The following is a 20,830-nucleotide window of genomic DNA, read 5'->3' on the forward strand; positions in this document are numbered from 1 at the left end:
GTCCTAATTATACACAACATTAAAAATATGCACAAGTTTACAAAATGGAAAGGCAATGTAGTGTAGGCTACAATGGGGATTTGTTTACTAAAATATCCCCTTTGTGACACTTCCTCTTGCTGCACTAAATGTTTTGCTTCTGTACCTGAATAATTTTGATGTTATCCAAATGTTTGACCCCAAAATTTATAGTTGTGTCTTTATGATTTAGTTATTTTATTTTTTCTGACCAGATATTTTTCAAAGAATTTGTGATAGCAGGTAGGTCTGGAGATCCAAATCTGTTTATTTAATTTTTATATATTTTGTTTCAGTTATACTTAGAAACACTGGAACTTACATTTTTCATACTCTGTGACAACAGATCACATGTTCATTTTGTTATGCTTGTATGAAAAAAATTGGAAAGTTATGTGTCTTTTGCTGTTCCCATGATTTGAGGGAATGAATAGACCATTATTGTGTGTGACAAAGATAGCAAGAAAAATATTAAATGAAATGTGTTTAGCTGTCAGAAGGCCATGCATGAAGACCTCAAAGATTACAATAGCAGAGTCTTATCAAAAGATTTCCCACAAAACCCAAAGAAATTCTGGTAATATGTAAAGGCTGTCAATGGCACCAAAGTTGTTCCAGAGATTCATGGATGCACAGCTGCCAAAACGAGAGTAGCAAACTAAAAGAATAAATGCTGAGCTCAATTTTAAAATGTTCCTTTACAACAGGAGATACAGGAGTGTTATTTTTCTTATTTATATTCTAAGAAGCAATGCCTAATTGATGCAACCACTCTCTTCTATCATTGGTTGTTTGTTTCAGTTCCATGTAAATGTTACTTCCTATCTTCTTCTCCATGTCTTCTAAACACTTCATCCTAGGCTGTCCTCTTCCTTAATTTCTCAGCGCTTTCCCTTAAAGAGTACTAATGATGAAGGTGTTGTGTTTGATGACTTGAACAATAAATTTTATTTTTCTCTTTTCCATTCCTTTAAGAATCTTCTCTCTTTGTTTATTTCCCTTAAGACCTCCAGGTTGAATTTTCTTTCCATCCAGCTTGTTTTTGTCATTTTCTGCCATATCCATATTTCAGCAGCTTGAAGTTGATTCCATTCCAATTCATCCATAGTCGAACTTTGACTTCCATAGAGCAGTAAACTGCATACAAATGATTTTGCGAAAGATTTTTTGATGTAGCTGTATTCATATGTGTGCTGCTTAAAATGTTTCTCTCAGTCGTAGATGCAGTTTTGTGATTTCAATCCTTCTCTCCACAACCATTAAGCATCTATTGTCCTCTGTGATTATACTACCAAGACAACAAAATTGTTTTACCTGATAAATTTTGATGTGATCAGTTTTTATATTGGTTTTGATTTCCCTCATATTGTCTTTCATGATCAGTTTTAATGTTATCAGTTTTTGTATTGGTTTTAATTTCTCTCATATTTTCCATACTACCATTAGTTTTGTTTCCTGTTCATTCACTTTTAATTTCCATAGTTGAAGAGTGTCTCATAGGACTTGTACCTTTCTATTTATTTCTTTTTTTAGAGTCTGCAACTTTTATGATGTCATCAGCAAATCTGATGCAATGCGTCCTTTCGCAGTTGGCTTTTATTCCCTTTGTCTTCTCTAATCATTCTTCTGTCCTTCCAGTCAATTCCTATTTTTTGTAGTTCTAAAGAGTAGCTCACTGTTCACATTTTCAAAGACTTTTTCTGGGTCAGAGAAGGTAAGATAAGTTCTGGCATGTAATAACATTGATATTATTCTATAATTGGTGCATTCAACTGTCTTTCCTCTTTAAGGCATGGTAATTGTCCTGCATTGTATGAAGTCTTCTGATATGATTCCTCTTTCATAGCAGTCACTTCCCACCCATGAACCACAGACCTTTCCTTTGGTGGGGAGGCTTGCATGCCTCAGCGATACAGATAGTCGTACCGTAGGTGCAACCACAATGGAGGGTTGTCTGTCTGGATGATTGACTGATCTGGCATTGTAACACTAACCAAAACGGCCTTGCTGTGCTGGTACTGCAAATGGCCGAAAGCAAGGAGAAACTACAGCCGTTATTTTTGCTGAGGGCATGCAACTTTACTGTATGGTTAAATGATGATGGCATCCTCTTGGGTAAAATATTCCAGAGGTAAAATAGTTCCCATTCGGATCTCCGGGCAGGGACTACTCATGAGGACGTCGTTATCGGGATAAAGAAAACTGGCGTTCTACGGATCGGAGGGCGGAATGTCAGATTCCTTAATCGGGCAGGTAGGTTAGAAAATTTAAAAAGGGAAATGGATAGGTTAAAGTTAGATATAGTGGGAATTAGTGAAGTTCGGTGGCAGGAGGAACAAGACTTCTGGACAGGTGACTACAGGGTTATCAACACAAAGTCAAATAGGGGTAATGCAGGAGTAGGTTTAATAATGAATAGGAAAATAGGAATGCGGGTAAGCTACTACAAACAGCATAGTGAACGCATTATTGTGGCCAAGATAGATACGAAACCCACACCTACTACAGTAGTACAAGTTTATATGCCAACTAGCTCTGCAGATGACGAAGAAATTGAAGAAACGTATGATGAAATAAAAGAAATTATTCAGATAGTGAAGGGAGATGAAAATTTAATAGTCATGGGTGACTGGAATTCGAGTGTAGGAAAAGGGAGAGAAGGAAACGTAGTAGGTAAATATGGATTGGGGCTAAGAAATGAAAGAGGAAGCCGCCTGGTAGAATTTTGCACAGAGCACAACATAATCATAGCTAACACTTGGTTTAAGAATCATGATAGAAGGTTGTATACATGGAAGAACCCTGGAGATACTAAAAGGTATCAGATAGATTATATAATGGTAAGACAGAGATTTAGGAACCAGGTTTTAAATTGTAAGACATTGCCAGGGGCAGATGTGAACTCTGACCACAATCTATTGGTTATGACCTGTAGATTAAAACTGAAGAAACTGCAAAAAGGTGGGAATTTAAGGAGATGGGACCTGGATAAACTGAAAGAACCAGATGTTGTACAGAGTTTCAGGGAGAACATAAGGGAACAATTGACAGGAATGGGGGAAAGAAATACAGTAGAAGAGGAATGGGTAGCTTTGAGGGATGAAGTAGTGAAGGCAGCAGAGGCTCAAATAGGTAAAAAGACGAGGGCTAGTAGAAATCCTTGGGTAACAGAAGAAATATTGAATTTAATTGATGAAAGGAGAAAATATAAAAATGCAGTAAATGAAGCAGGCAAAAAGGAATACAAACGTCTCAAAAATGAGATCGACAGGAAGTGCAAAATGGCTAAGCAGGGATGGCTAGAGGACAAATGTAAGGATGTAGAGGCTTTTCTCACTAGGGGTAAGATAGATACTGCCTACAGGAAAATTAAAGAGACCTTTGGAGATAAGAGAACCACTTGTATGAACATCAAGAGCTCAGATGGAAACCCAGTTCTAAGCAAAGAAGGGAAAGCAGAAAGGTGGAAGGAGTATATAGAGGGTCTATACAAGGGCGATGTACTTGAGGGCAATATTATGGAAATGGAAGAGGATGTAGATGAAGATGAAATGGGAGATAAGATACTGCGTGAAGAGTTTGACAGAGCACTGAAAGACCTGAGTCGAAACAAGGCCCCCGGAGTAGACAACATTCCATTGGAACTACTGACGGCCTTGGGAGAGCCAGTCCTGACAAAACTCTACTATCTGGTGAGCAAGATGTATGAAACAGGTGAAATACCCTCAGACTTCAAGAAGAATATAATAATTCCAATCCCAAAGAAAGCAGGTGTTGACAGATTTGAAAATTACCGGACAATCAGTTTAATAAGCCACAGCTGCAAAATACTAACACGAATTCTTTACAGGCAAATGGAAAAACTAGTAGAAGCCGGCCTCGGGGAAGATCAGTTTGGATTCCGTAGAAATACTGGAACACGTGAGGCAATACTGACCTTACGACTTGTCTTAGAAGAAAGATTAAGGAAAGGCAAACCTACGTTTCTAGCATTTGTAGACTTAGAGAAAGCTTTTGACAATGTTAACTGGAATACTCTCTTTCAAATTCTAAACGTGGCAGGGGTAAAATACAGGGAGCGAAAGGCTATTTACAATTTGTACAGAAACCAGATGGCAGTTATAAGAGTCGAGGGACATGAAAGGGAAGCAGCGGTTGGGAAGGGAGTAAGACAGGGTTGTAGCCTCTCCCCAATGTTATTCAATCTGTATATTGAGCAAGCAGTAAAGGAAACAAAAGAAAAATTCGGAGTAGGTATTAAAATCCATGGAGAAGAAATAAAAACTTTGAGGTTCGCCGATGACATTGTAATTCTGTCGGAGACAGCAAAGGACTTGGAAGAGCAGTTGAACGGAATGGATGGTGTCTTGAAGGGAGGATATAAGATGAACATCAACAAAAGCAAAACGAGGATAATGGAATGTAGTCGAATTAAGTCGGGTGATGTTGAGGGTATTAGATTAGGAAATGAGACACTTAAAGTAGTAAAGGAGTTTTGCTATTTAGGGAGTAAAATAACTGATGATGGTCGAAGTAGAGAGGATATAAAATGTAGACTGGCAATGGCAAGGAAATCGTTTCTGAAGAAGAGAAATTTGTTAACATCGAGTATAGATTTAAATGTCAGGAAGTCATTTCTGAAAGTATTTGTATGGAGTGTAGCCATGTATGGAAGTGAAACATGGACGGTAAATAGTTTGGACAAGAAGAGAATAGAAGCTTTCAAAATGTGGTGCTACAGAAGAATGCTGAAGATTAGATGGGTAGATCACATAACTAATGAGGACGTATTGAATAGGATTGGGGAGAAGAGGAGTTTGTGGCACAACTTGACCAGAAGAAGGGATCGGTTGGTAGGACATGTTCTGAGGCATCAAGGGATCACCAATTTAGTATTGGAGGGCATCGTGGAGGGTAAAAATCGTAGGGGGGGACCAAGAGATGAATACACTAAGCAGATTCAGAAGGATGTAGGTTGCAGTAGGTACTGGGAGATGAAGAAGCTTGCACAGGATAGAGTAGCATGGAGAGCTGCATCAAACCAGTCTGAGGACTGAAGACAACAACAACAACAATGACTGCAATATCTGTGAGTCACTATTTGTCATTAACCTCATACAGTTACCTGGCTGTAAGAGTTTGTGGGGATATGTAATGATATGATCACTTAGCATAAGGTCTACATAAAATGTGTGGTAGGCTTTGTTTGATTGGTAGAACAATGAAAAATTGAGTCATTCTACAAAGGAGATTACTTACAAATCACTCATGCATTCCATCTTAGAATTTTGCTCAAGCATGTGGGACCCAAACAGTACTAATAGATACTGAATATTTACAAAGAAAGGCAGCACAAACATTTGAGAGATTTCTTAGACTGTTGAGAGAGCATCATGAAACTCCCGAAAAACCTAAATTTGCTGAGGCATGCAAATAGACCCCAATAATTCTTGAGAAAGCCAACTTACAAGGTTTCAAGAGCCAGTGTTAAGTGAACAACCTGGGGTTATTCTACAGTCTCTTACTTATACTAACATAGAGACCATGAAAACAAGATTAAAATAATTGCAACATGCACACACATACATTAAACAGTTATTCTTCTTGTATCCCATATATCTAGGGAATGTTGAGAAGCCTGAATACTTGATACAATGGGAGATACCGCGTATTGTGACTTTATCATGGTTTACAAAGCATATGTGTAGATTTCTTCTTCATTATTTTTTGATGAGTTACTGAAATTTACAGCTCTCTTTGTGATGATTTAGAATCTCATAATTTTACACTTTTGCCTTTTTGTCTGCTGTCCTCTGGGCTTAGATTCTTCGCCATGCACTCAGGAAAATGTATTGTCTTTCTAATCCATTTGATGTATAGATTTTCTCAATTTTAGTCAAAGTAGGATTCGCTGCTATTTAATGACTAATATATGGCTACTGTCAAACAGATCACATGTATCTCTATATTTGTGGAGTATGACATTTCTGATTTCTGTTGCAGCCAGTGGAGAAACTGAATGAGATTAATCAACAGTTTTATTTATCAGCAAAAATCATTGTTCTTTTCAGGTGACAAATCACCTCTTTCAGAAACCAACTCATCATTATGGAATGGACCTTGCTTCACTAAATATTCTCCGAGCAAGAGAACATGGCATTCCTAGTTACAACGAATTTCGTGAGTTCTGTGGACTCCAACGAATGGATCGTTTCTCAAGCATGCTTCACATAATGGATAATACTACTGTTGGCCATTACCACAAGGTTTATGAGTAGGTACTGAACTTTCATATACCCATTTGTATAACCATGTATTCAGTTTTAAAAGATTGTGACAGACAAGAAGTAATGGTATGGACCGTCTGATTCAAAATTCAGTGTATAATTCTATTTACAGTAAATGTTGTGCTTGTGTGAAGGAATCACTGGATACATTAAAATACTGTAGCAATATTATATAATCAATTTCCACAATTTTTGACAGTAATGAAGGCAAACATACAGATTTGAGCCAGTAATTAAATGCAATATGTACACTGTTTTAAGAATACATTGAAATTCACAAATGTTAAAAACATGAAGCAAAAAATTAGAGTAAACAATGTGAATTTGTAGAATGTGGTAAAAACACTGTTACTGCTCAGTTTAGAGAGGATGAGATATCAAATTGGCATGGCTTGTGCTACATGCTTGGATATGCAAGTGATTAACATTTCAGTGCATCCACTCAAAGCAGACAGGAATAATACCTTTCACATTCTTTGTATCAGAACAGGTTACAAAATGTGTTTCTTATTCAGAAATTGCACTTGAAAATATGTTGTCTGTGAGAAGATCATGTTATGCCTCACGTACGAAGGAGAAAAACTGATCAGCTCATGCTGAATCTGATGGCAGCAGGGTAATAGCCTATGAAACTGTGATTAGTCATTCCACAATATTGTAGCTTGTGTCAATTGGGATCCCATGACTGTCATGTGAATACAAAAATCGATGGATTCAGGAGAACCATGCCAAATGCTGTGGAAATCTCTGTATCCTGCCTGAGTAACACCCAAATGAAAAATATTTAGTTTGCTTAGCCATGCAGGATCATACAGCCACATCATGTACCTTCTGTCAGGATATGGCTTGTTTGAGCTAGACAAGTATCTACACTGATAGTGTGACTACGTCTGCAGCATCATGTATTGTCAGCACAGAGACCATTGCTGCTGCTTTCTTTGGCATGAGAGGAGAGAGGTGAGCTAACAGTGGTGCACCCAATGACAACACTGGACCCTAGAGTGGCACAACTTGGTCTTTCCAGATTAGTTCTGTATCTGCATCTGCATTTAGCATCCTGATATCAATATTTGGAGTTTCCAATAAGAACAAATTTTTTCAGTTTGCAGTCACAATTATCATATGGGCTAAGTTTCTAGTGTGACAGAATGTCATGCCACTAATTACACAACACAATCACCCTGGTTCACACAAGTGGTAATTTGGACAGCAGCCATTAAATGTCTGACATGTTAGGTCTAGTGGCTGTGCCATACCTTAAGTTTTCTGTGCCATTATCAGGGTATATATGCCCTGGGACGACTGGGAAAAATCCCTGAATTTTTCCGTCTGGGAGAAATACGAGAAAACATTTAAATTTCTAGAATTCTGGGAATTTTACACTGTTTGAGTTTTCAGTTAAATTTTTGTAATTTTAACTGGTAGAAACTGATACTCTAACAAAGATTTTTATTTTAGTCTACTACTCCAGAATAATACTGTGGCCATAAAACACAAATGAAAGAATAACACCAAAATAAAACTTCGGTTGCAAAGAAAATGCGCCATTTATAACAACAAAACACAGTGCACACACAAGCATCTCTGACTGCAAAATGAGTCAAAGGCTATGCAGTACTTTGTAATAATAGGGCCTCACACATTCAATAATGTTGTCAGACCATTAATATATTGACCATTTAAGGGTTTGTATTGACGTACTGTCAATACAAAAAATATTGAAGAGCAGTAGGCCTATGGATGGCCCTTAAAATATTCACAATAGTATCAATTCATATTGAATATGTGAGAGGTCAAGTATTAATAGTCGAACGATATCCACCATTCATATGTTGACAGGCTTCATGAACCAGCCACACAGCATTAGTGTGCACTGTTTATGTTTTCAATTCACCTTCGGGCAAATTATACCTCAGATTCAATTTTTCAAAATAGTCTTTTAACACAAAACATTATTGATAGGTTAAGGCAATGGTAAACATTATATATATCACTTTAGGAAGTCAATGGAGGATTCTCAAAAACACTGCTTACTTTATTAATTAAAAAAAAAAAAAGTATAGGTTCGTGAATTACACAGCAGTTTGGAAAAACCCTTCCACTTCAAAAAATGTATGTCATGTATCTGTAGTGACTAGTAAGAGGTCTGTGAAATGCATGTCAATTTAACCAAATTATCACAAGTTGTAAGAGATGTTTTACATTAATTATCTGAACATATTCTTGACAGAGAGTTGCAATTGCTTCACAGGTTTCAGGAGTTTGCTGATATTACAGAACTAAACTTAGATTTGGATGACCTGCCTGTTGCCAGAAATCTCAAAGTTATGGTATTCTTAATCACTTGTCAACTGTAGTTACCTCTCTCATAAACATATTTTACTTCTTTGTTTTGACTCGTATCATCATTAATAACTCATCGTATGGTGTAGGACATATAGGAAAATAATTTATGAAAAATGTTGGGTCTGTGGTTCTGATTTCAGTAAGGAAATTAACATGTGCCCAGCTGCTCCATTTTTAACCACTCTCAGAATCACTTCCTCTTTTTCATTATTTTCTTTTGCTTGCAAGCTATAGCTAATATAATCGCAGCACACACTTTCTTTTGGGTATTCAATATGTTAACTTTGTAAAACCACCTCGTCAACTGACAATTTTTGTCAATATTATTGATGGTGTGAGGTCGCTTCAGTATATTGAAGGTTTGACAAATTGAAGTTGTCAATAAATATTGAATGTGTGCAGACCCCTACTTTCAATGTGTCTTTCTCGTGGACATTGTATCAATGAGCGTGATATCACAACTGTTTAGATATCTAACAGGTTGCAGGAAAATATTGTGAATGATGGTTTGAGAAGCATTACTTTCAAAGTAAATTTCCTTGTACGCAAGATAGTTATGTTACATGTGAGACTGTGTGGTGAATTTCTTAAATTATGGAGCATTAGACTCTCATTCAAAAGTTAACACTGTGGAGCAGCCCATGCAAAGAGTCCGAGCATGAGCCCAGAAGGTCAGACATTTATGCCATAATTTAAAATTTTACTGGCATATTTGGGTTTGATATATCTTAAGCGATAACACATGCTGAAAAAGACCAAGTTTCAATGTTAGTTTTTCGTATTATTTTAGTTCTTTCATAGATTACAAATTATGCAATAACAATGGCAAAAAGTTTTCCTATCCATTAAAAAAGTGTGGAGTGAGTTCTTGAGCAATTTCACCCATAATTTGTTTTTCTGTAGAAAAACTGACATTCTCAATGGGGCGTGTAACCCAAGAAATGTTTGATGCACAGCAGTGAAACTTATAATCGTGCTAGACAGAAATATTCAGCTGCCGTAATTGAAGCCGTGCTCTTAGGATCCTGCCTAAACACACCCTCAGAAAAAAGCAGCAAAAATTTTTTGAAGACCAATATTATATGTGAAAGCTTAGCTTTTCTTGTAGCTATACTGTATATATATTAATTTAAACCATTAATTTTTCCTGTTTGTGTCTTCTCACTACTTAACAATGGTGTTTTTATTGGCTGACTACATAATGTATCATATGCTCTGAGTACATGTTATCATTGTCTGGCAAGATCACGTGACATGAGCTATGAATGGCTGACAAAAGCAGATCACACAATGCAATCTCAACTTTAGTGCTTCAGAAGCTGCCATGCTGTATTTGGTGGAATTCGTCTTCATACTTTCATAATAGAAAAATATGCAGAGTAAGAGTTGCTGTGCATCTAAGAGCTTTCCACAACACATCGTTTTTTGATAGGTTTCATTTCCTTAAATGCCAGGAAGTTCCATACCGATTTATAAAAGCGACACCGTTCAAAGGATGATACATTTTACAGGTCAAGGGAAAGTATATTGTCACTTAATTCACAAAAAAGTACTTTCAGCAGGGGTATAGTGTATTTTTATCCAGGAAAAAGTGTATTTTCACCCAAGAGAAAGTTATTTTTAACTGGTAAATCTGGGGAAAATCTGGAATTTTTTTTCCTGTCTGCATGTGCACCCTGATTAACTTTCAGTAGGATGGCCCAAGAGTGTATATTGTCCATGCTTTTCTGACCATCCTTGATAAAGAGGAAGTTCAGCTGTTATCATGGCTAGCATGTAGGGGAAGAGTGGGAACTGTGAGATGCAAAAGTTGAAATCCAAAGTACACTTTAAAAATATCTTTATTGGTTTAATATCTTGTGGTAACCATGTATACTGTGCTTAAGTATGTTCAAAGTGGTACAATAATATTTTAATGTATTGTCTTTCATTTTAAAAAAAATTAGTCATGGAAGTGTCTCACTGTACCCATGAATTTGTAATGGTGGGTACAGTGAGACAGTGCCTCAAATTCTAACGAGCATCATAAGAAGCAAAGTTGATCTTAAATGAAACAGTAGATTGTTGTCTTGTTGTCTTGCTGTGTGTTTTAGTAGGGTTGGTAATAACATTTTTATGCATTTTGTGTCAATGAATGAAATATCTGGAACTACAGGCATCACAAATTTGTTCTCTAGTTTCAAACTTTTCTTAAGAAATGTAACTTTGCTTTTGAATGACCCTCATACAGTTGAAAGAATTTTTCCTACATAATATATTTTCTTTTTTGCCTCAAACTCTATTAAAACAAAGTCACCCACTTTGGGTGAGCACTTTTAAGTTTTCAAAGTTAAACATTTCTGGTTCTGAAATCACTTGTGTCTGATAAAAGGTCTCATCATATGAAGAATGTTGCAAAATTAATTCAGTTCTGTCAGCATTAGTTTCATCAACTAGGAATAAAGCTCGCTTTGCTTTAGGTCCCTTAATGTCTTTTCATTTCCTTTTCATTTGTAGTTCATTCCTTTCTGGTGTGTTGGTTGCAATCATTGTTCTTCCTTGAGGCTGTCGGTGTCTGCAACTTTTTCTTGGTTCTGCATTTGGAAAACCTCATATGTGTTCTGGAGAGAGATAAGACATTGATGCAGATTTTCTATGTGATTGTGAAGAACTGGATGCTATAGACTGTGCTTCACTTTCATCATGTGATGGGTGTCCCACATCAGCTTCAGGTTTAAGGTCTTTTTCGGGTGATGTGTGTGTTTCCAGGCTTTCATTTAGAGGTCTGTCAGTAACAGAGGATGGAAGAAATCATCCTCATTGAACACATGGCGATCTAAAAGAAATATTCCTGTATTATTAAATCTGGCAATGATATTGACAGGAGTCATTCCTCAGGGATATTCTATCCCCACACACTGAGCAACATTGTAAATTGAAAACGTTTCACCTGGATGAGACATCATCCATGTATCTATAGCAGCATCATAAAATGTATGGAAAAGTTTCATGACACTGACATCAAGAGCCTGCAGTTTATTGGTGCAATGAGGTGGAATTGTCAGAATCATTGTCCCATTCTCTTTACACAGATCTATTGCCTCTATTGAGAGGTGGCCTCTCACGATTATCCACCAGTAACAAAGATGGATTTGCTTTTGAGCTGGCAGCAAACTTGATGAAGTGATGAATGACCTTCACAAAACATTTTGAGTTCATCCAGCCTCCTTTAATGGTAAGACCTTATGTTCCAGTAGGTGCTTCTAATATCATATGATCTTTAAAATTCACATGTGAAAATATCATAATGGGGGATAGGCTGTTACTGAGAGCATTGATAATAAAACATGACATAACCAGTGTTCCACATTCTGCACTGGTTGCCTTATTAACTTGTTTCATACCCTTTAAGGCCAAAATCATCTGTGACTTCTGCACTGCTGTTGCTCCAGTTTCATCAAGATTGAAAATATGTGATCCATCAGCCAAATTTGGATGACATTTGATTACTTCTTCCAGTTTATCAAAGAAATTTGACACATTAAATTTATTAAAGCCTGTAGCTCTAGATAAGCTGCATCCTTCCGGGGTTCGAGGTGAGTGTTGAGGGAATCTCTGTCGAAAACGTTTTCATCCAGTCGATAGATGCTTTCTCACTTTCATTCCAGGTTTTGGGTAAAACAATGTTATTTTTAATACCTAATTCATAAGCTAAGGTATGTCAGTCGTTCATAGTAAGTCCTTAAAACATTTTAGAACACACAACTAGACATTCACACAAACTAAGCTCCAATTCTGGTGGAAAAATGTGGTTCACTGAAAAGTTAGGACACATGTTTGAAGAGTTATCCTTATGATATTTCTTAACGTATCAGCTAACTGTTTGAAAGGATAAGCCTTTCAGCTTAGATGCACTCCTGATGCTCATTTTATTTTCGATCACCAGCATGACAGCTTCCATCATTGAAAATTCTGAAAACCTTTCTATTTCCTTATCAGTCTTGTTTCTCCTGGGCATTTTATAACCTAAAAGAAAAGTTTGCATACTAAAATCTACAAAAATCACTATTTTATACAGCAAGCATGCATTGTCAGACACTATGAAGAAGCACTGGGAACAGTGAGACATGTCTCACTGTACCCTCATTATTCATGTCTCACTGTTCCCAGTTGCAAACTTTTTTCAAAATGGCCCCAAACACATTCAGCTTAAAGCAACATTTCAATGAAGGGGATTTATATGCCTTGGAAAACCCATAGTTTTGAGTGACTAATGAAATGATTTGAAAATACCAATGGTCTATTTAGAAACCAGCTACGTAAATTTAGTAAAAAGATACTTTTCTTACCTCTAAGCACAAATATACCAACAACAAAAGCACAACAAGAATGTCAAGTATGAAATGTGGAAATCACTAGACTAAATAATAATGGTTACCACGTTCACAGTAGGTACCAACAACTGAAACCAAAATTCCAGAGATAAAACTAATGTCTCACTGTTCACACTGTATCACTGTTCCCACTCTTCCCCTACTCCAGATCTCCCACCTACTGAAAAATCTGCTCATGTACTGCCAAGAGACTGGAACATTGCTATTCACCAGCTATCATGTTTGGTGGACTCTGGCACAGAGATGTAGGATCATGGAATGACATACCCAGATATGACATCCAAGCTCAGCTCACTGCCCAGCCATGCTAGGGTCATTGTTGCTGCCCAATGTGGCAGCTCTGTGCACTATATTTTGAACCTGGAAATTTAGTCATGTATGCTTGTTATCTAATGAAGCTATATGGTTCCACAGACTATTTATTTAAAGGTTCAAACATCACTGGTGTATATATGCAGTCTGAAATGACAAACGAAAACTTGTAACTAGACTGGGATTCGAAACTGGGTCTCCTGCTCACTAGGAAGGTATGCTAACCACTATGCCACCCTGGCATGGTGGCTGTGCACAACTGTCCTCCCTGAAACCCAGCCATAGGTGCTTTTAATCAAATGAAACTATGTGGTTCCAGAGACCATTTCAAGTCTCAAATATCACTGGCATATATAGGCAGACTGAAGTGATGAATCAATATTTCTATACTTGACATGTGATCTGCACACCTGTAATACTGTAGTGCTGCAATTCGAAGTCATGGCTTGTGATTATTTGTGTTCTCAACATGGATGTCGAATATGACAAGAGCTGTTTGACTTTATTCAGTGTACTTACTCAGCATCTGATGTAACAAGCTTCATTATACCTTCTGAAAAAGACAATTTTAAAATTGTCGAAACCTAGATCAAGTGTTCCAATAAACCTTTATTTGCAATTGGTTGGCTGATTTTCTTCTAGTTCTCTAAGTTTATATCAGTTTTAAGGACCAGCAGTTTATGTATCTCAGTCTCAGCTGCAGATTAGAATTAATTCCTTTCCCCAGTAATTTCAATCAGAATTCATATTTCAAGCAGGTGTTCACAAACAATATGAGGCTACACTTTGTAAAATAGCAGTCAGGTGTAAGGCAGGTGGCAACATCAAAAACTTATCAGGAGTCTCATTTTTTGGGGTAAAACCTGAGGACAAATAAATTTGGAAAGATGCAAAATCAGAATCTGTGTAATGGGAAGTCAAAAATTTATTAGAATTGAGTGTCATGATGATTAAGGAAGGTATATAGCACAACATAGCCCTTCATGTCTTTTATTGTCTCAGGTCTTATTATTATAGAAGTAATCCCTGTGATCTATAAGATACGACATAAAGTTGATGGAATAAGTATGTTTTGGCCATCATAGTAAAGTGGGAAGATTGGCAGTTCTTACACTGTTCTTGTTCTCTCCCTCATTGTTACAAGTTTTCAAGTCAAGAATGTTGACTGTAGTTTTGTTTCTGTACAACTGTATTTTCTCATTGTGACAGTGGAAAGTAATCATGATTCTTCAGCAGTAACTTTTGAAGATGTTTCTTGTGAGAACAGGATGAGGGGGATTCAGTGATCCTTTAAATAATGATGCATCGTTATAGAGAGTGTCTTGTAAAGAGAATTTGATTTTTCAAGTGGGTGTGGAAGTTCAAAGCAGCAAGCTTAAAAGGAGGATGATAAGCTCATCATTCACGTTTTCTCTGTGCAGAAGGGTGAACAAGTCACATAACTGTGCAATGGTCATAGTGAGTTCCACTAACAGGAGTTTATGAAATGGCTACATGTTTTTTGCAAAAAAGAACCCAATTTGCAGCAAAACAAATGGTGGATGCTTCAGCATACCAATGCAGACACTTACATAGCTCTGTCATGCAATTTTCTATTTTTGTAGTCAGCACAGTCTTTAAGCATCTGTTGTACTTTCTGGTGTTGGCTCCTTGTAATTTTGTTTATTTTCCAAAATTAAACCAAATTTGAAAGAGTTTCCAAGCTATCAAAAAGCCATTATCAGAGGCACTTCAATAATATTAAAATACCATAACAATTTAATGGGTGCTTTGAAGGCTGGTAAAAAGAAATGATGGAGTGAATTGCAGTGTAGCTAGATTAAAAAATGGTATGTGTAAATATGCTACTTTTCCAATAAATGATACCTTATTTGTACCAAGAAATATTATTTTGTCATTTCTTCATTGGAGAATGTTCCTGCTGCGCTGTTCATCTCAGTTCAGGTTTATTTAGATTTACAAGGAAGCCCAAAACCATTAAATTGAAACAGGTGATCATGACTCTCTTTTACAGATTTCATAGTTCTCTGATTTTAAATACCATGTTCACAAACAAAATTCCCTATATAGGTCATATCTTTGTCAATGAAAGGGAGAATTAAGGTTCTTTTCTTTGGTTGTTTTCTACTAGCAGCCTTTTCCTTTATTCTGTTTAACTGTATTTCTTTGAAAACTCACTACCTTTGATTATATTCGTACATGTGTCAGTAATTTCTGCAGATGTTATGGTGAACTAATTACTCATTGTAAGCCTTGAAAGATTTCATGGTAATTGTCTTATGTGCAGATGTTTACTTTAACCTTTGCAGATATCCATTTGTAACCTTTTAATATTCAAACAAACAGATGGAAAACAGTATCTCATTAGTTGCAGAAAACCATGTTGCAACTCTGTGCTATGTATGATAAAGTAAATTTTATAAGCTGCCTAGTTGTAAAAGTTTGTGCGTTTCCCACAGATGCTTTCTTCTTTTGTATACAAAGGCATGCTGCCATAATTTTTTCCCATAAACTGAGCATCAAAACTACTTACACAGTGGTTTGTTTAATATCGTATTTATAACAAATTGCACATGACATTTGATACTAACCATTGTACATGTTTTTTTTTTGTGTAGCCATCCAGATGATGTGGACCTCTGGTCAGCAGGAATAGCAGAAAGGCCTCTGCCAGGAAGCATGGTTGGGCCTACATTCAATTGTATTATTAGTAAAATGTTTCACAAGTTGAAATTTGGAGACAGATTTTGGTATGAAAACGATGGATGGCCCAGCATGTTTAGCCTAGGTAAGTGTACAATGCAACCTGAAAGCACTAAATAATTGTTTTAAGTATAAAGAAACACTATAGTAGTATTCAGATAAACAGACTGCAAGCACCCCGAGAGGGGGGGGGGGGGGGGGGAAGGTTACACTTAGGAGACACTGTATAATAGCATTTTTTTTAGCCTTGATAATGGCCTCTGTTTGGGAAGGAAGTGAGTCCATAAGTTTCTTAAAGTCTGTTATATGTAGATGGAGTTAGCTGAGATAGCCCATCTTCTAACTATAAACTATCATAGATCTATCAAACAAAAAACTATGCCCAGTTCTTGGAAAAAAGCACAGGCCACACCCATCTACAAGAAGGGTAGTAGAAGTGATCTGCAAAACTACCGTCCTATATCCGTGACACTGATTTGTTGTGGAATCTTAGAACATATTCTGATCAGGTTATCTTCCATTCAGAAGGCTGTTGCACTCAGTAACTGTTATATTGACTTGTAAATTATAGATTGGAGCGATCACTTGTCCTTTTTAAATTTTATTGTGCAGATCTAGATTTTGGCTAGAAGCTAGCCATTCTCAATGCACTTTTATTTTTGCTCTATGCATGTAATGCCTGTTGGTCGGGCATCATCCACAGTTCATTGAATACTACTAAATGAACTGTGGATGAAGCCCGACCAACAGGCAATACATGCATTGAGCGAAAATAAGAGTGCATTGAGAATGGCTAGCTTCTAGCCAAAATCTAGATTTGCACAATAAAATTTAAAAAGGACGATTGATCGCTGCAACCTATAATTTACAGCATATTCTGAGCTCAAGCATGACCAGGTGAAACCCAACTCGCGTCTTCTCACATGACATACTGAAAGCTTTGGATCAAGGCAGTCAGGCAGATGCAGTATTTCTTGGTTCCTGAAAAGCATTTGAAACGTATGCTTATTGTCAAAAGCATGATCATATGGGGTATCAAGTGAAATTTGTGACTGGATTGAGGACTTTTTGATAGGGAGGGCACAACATGTTATCTTGGATGGAGAGTCATTGTCAGATGTAGAAGTAACTTCAGATGTGCCCCAGGAAAGTGTGTTTGGCACTCTTGCTGTTCATGACCTTGCAGACAATATTAATAGTAAAATCAGACTTTTTGCAGATGATGCAGTTCTCTGTAATGAAGTACTATCTGAAAGAAGTTCCATGGATATTCAGTCAGATATTGACAAAATTTCAAAGTGATGCAAAGATTGGTAACTTGATTTAAATGTTCAGAAATGTAAAAAGCACACTTCACAAAATGAAAAAACATAGTGTTCTATGACAGTAATATCTACATCTACATTTATACTCCGCAAGCCACCCAACGGTGTGTGGCGGAGGGCACTTTACGTGCCACTGTCATTACCTCCCTTTTCTGCTCCAGTCGCGTATGGTTCGCGGGAATAACGACTGTCTGAAAGCCTCCGTGCGCGCTCGAATCTCTCTAATTTTACATTCGTGATCTCCTCGGGAGGTATAAGTAGGGGGAAGCAATATATTCGATACCTCATCCAGAAACGCACCCTCTCGAAACCCGGCGAGCAAGCTACAGCGCGATGCAGAGCGCCTCTCTTGCAGAGTCTGCCACTTGAGTTTGCTAAACATCTCTGTAATGCTATCACGCTTACCAAATAACCCTGTGACGGAACGCGCCACTCTTCTTTGGATCCTCTCTATCTCTTCCGTCAACCCGATCTGGCACGGATCCCACACTGATGAGCAATACTCAAGTATAGGTCGAACGAGTGTTTTGTAAGCCACCTCCTTTATCGATGGACTACATTTTCTAAGGACTCTACCAATGAATCTCAACCTGGCACCCGCCTTACCAACAATTAATTTTATATGATCATTCCACTTCAAATCGTTCCGCACGCAAACACCCAGATATTTTACAGAAGTAACTGCTACCAGTGTTTGTTCCGAAATCATGTAATCATACAATAAAGGATCCTTCTTTCTATGTATTTGCAATACATTACATTTGTCTATGTTAAGGGTCAGTTGCCACTCACTGCACCAAGTGCCTATCCGCTGCAGATCTTCCTGCATTTCGCTACAATTTTCTAATGCTGCAACTTCTCTGTAAGCATGACAGGAGTCAACCCTTCTCTCAATAAGTCAATGCTGGAATTGGCCAACTCATACAAAAGCAAGGGTGTAACATTTTGTAGGGACATGAAATGGAATGATCACATAGGCTCGGTTGTGGGTAAAGCAGGTGGTAGACTTCAGTTTATCGGTAAAATATTAGGGAAGTGCAGTCAGTCTACAAAGGAGATTGCTTACAGATCACTTGTATGACTGGTTCTAGAATATTTCTCAAATATGTGGGACCAACCTGCACCAAATAATACTAACATGGGATACTGAACATATACAGAGAAGGGCAGCACAAATGGTTGCAGATTTGTTTGATCTGTGTGAGAGTGTCACAGGGGTACTGAAGGAACTGGACTGGAAGACTTGTGAAGATAGACATACTCTATCCTGAGAAAGTCCATTAACAATATTTTGAGAACCGGCTGTAGATGATGAGTCTAGGAATATACTGCAACCCTCAGTGTATCACTGACATAGGGATCATGAGGATAGGATTAGAATAATTACTGCATGTACAGAGGCATTCAAACACTCCATATATGAATGGAACAGGAGGAAACCTTAACAACTGGTACAATGGGACATACCCTCTGCCATGCACTTCACCGTGGTTTGCAAAGTATAGATGTAGATGTAGATAGCACAGTTCCAAATAGTCCTAGACATTTGCTATGGATTTGACACCAGAATGGTGGAAGGGATCAAACTGACTCCTGTCATGCTTTTCCCCACAATTTCATATATATATTTTTTTAATCATGAAATCATATGAATTTTCCTAATTTTTTTCTTCTCATTGTGATTCTGTACTAAGATTTGCGAAATATTTATATTTTCTAGGACATTTCATTTGATATACCTGGAATGGCAGAAGGGATTGATTTGACACCACTCCAATTTCTCTTTTTGAAGATATGCAGATAATCCAGTAATGAAGCAACAACAATCAGCAATCATGCAGAGTTGTTGCTGCTATTTGTTGCATCTTTGCATGCGTGCTTTCCAATCTGTCACAGTTTATATCATTTCATTCTGGTAATATTTATTGTTCACGACAGATGTTTTTGAACATATCTTGTCAGAGTGGACTTTCTGATGAATGATATGTATCTTAGAGAATTCCAACTTTTAATCAGAAACTGACAAGGATTTCTTACCAGAGACAAGTGAAGATGAAGACATTGTGAACAAGGAGGAATTAGTGAAAGAGGATTCAGATGCTGATCTATGTCAATCTTCACCTCATACATTGGAGCAGGTCAATTGAATGCCTCTACAAAGATGGCTGTGAGGGATGGGACCAAGTGGTTGATTGCCAGTTTTTCATCTTCTGGAAGAAGGTTGCCTGTAAAAATTCTACAGGAGAGAGACAGTCCCACTGCTTATACTTACCAGTGAGTAGATGACTCTGTCATAATTCCTTTGCATCTTATTTTTGATAAAGCAGCACATCATCTCAGGGAAATGTAAGCACAGCTAAATGCTAAAAAAGTACTAAAAAGCAATGACTGGACCATATCACTTGAGAAGCTAGAAAAATTGATAGCCTTCATACTAGCTTGGGGTTTCATTTGTGCAAAAGGAATGTCAGGAGATGATTTTGTTCATACTCTTGGGGGCCTATTTTCACCAAGGATATTATGCCAAGCAACAGATTTCAGGAGCTTCTCAGATTTCTCTGTTCAATCAAAGATCAACATATGCTGAAAGCCTGCCAGCTAACAAATTCACTCTTGTACGCGAGGAGAAAGTTCATAGAAAAGAGTATTTTTACTTATTGCATTCAAGAAAATATAACCATACATGAGCAACTATTATTGAGCAAAACATATGGCCAACAAACCTGGCAAACATGGTCTCAGATTCTGCATTGCTGCCAGTGTTGTGACAAAGTGTATGTGTAATACTTTTCCATACCTTGGAAAAGAGTACACACAGAGAGAAAAGCAACCACACAGAGAGTATGTTGTTCTGGATCTAATGTAGCCACACTTAACTCAAGGAAGAAAGGTGATGACAGATAAGTTTTTCATGTCTTTTCAAATTGCTAAGAAGTTCAAAGAAAACAAACTTCCTTACTTGGTACAATCAACAAGATCTGTTGTGAGAACCCTGTTGAAGTAAAGAAGCCAAATGCTGAAATACAATCCACCACCATCCTGCACCACATTGACAACACACACCACATGATAACTGTATACCAAGGAAAGAAGAATAAAAATGGCTTTCTTGTGAGTACACTGCATACTGAAGGAACAATAATCAAAGAAGGAAAGAAGAGACATAATACCACAACATTTCACAATGCAATAAAATATGGGGTGTATGTTGTTGATCAAATGGCACACAAATATACAACAGTGGTTGCATGTAGGAGATGGCTGATGCATACTACTACATTGTCTAGGACATGGTGGCAGTAAATGCAAGAGGCATCTACAAAATGATAATGAACAAGAATATAGAAAACGTTCATACTCGATCTGAGGTATGAACTCAAGTGAATGAAATTTCCGAAGAACAGACCAAAGAGGATGATATGGGAGAAAAATCACCTAGAAGGTGGAAGAAGTGTCAAATCAGCCT

The 20,830-nt window shown here is 37.3% G+C and overlaps 1 protein-coding gene across 1 annotated transcript in view; it reads left to right on the forward strand.

The window, feature by feature from the left end:
- Positions 1-20,830, forward strand: part of LOC126235371 (peroxidase-like) — a 184,284-nt gene that overhangs the window by 147,532 nt on the left and 15,922 nt on the right. The window contains exons 12-13 of the mRNA XM_049944093.1: positions 6,090-6,292; positions 15,955-16,124. Coding sequence (XP_049800050.1) covers positions 6,090-6,292; positions 15,955-16,124 — 373 coding nt within the window. The remainder of the gene's footprint in view (positions 1-6,089; positions 6,293-15,954; positions 16,125-20,830) is intronic.

This window comes from Schistocerca nitens, chromosome 2 (assembly GCF_023898315.1).
Source record: "Schistocerca nitens isolate TAMUIC-IGC-003100 chromosome 2, iqSchNite1.1, whole genome shotgun sequence".
In the NCBI taxonomy this organism is placed as follows: Eukaryota; Metazoa; Arthropoda; class Insecta; order Orthoptera; family Acrididae; genus Schistocerca; species Schistocerca nitens.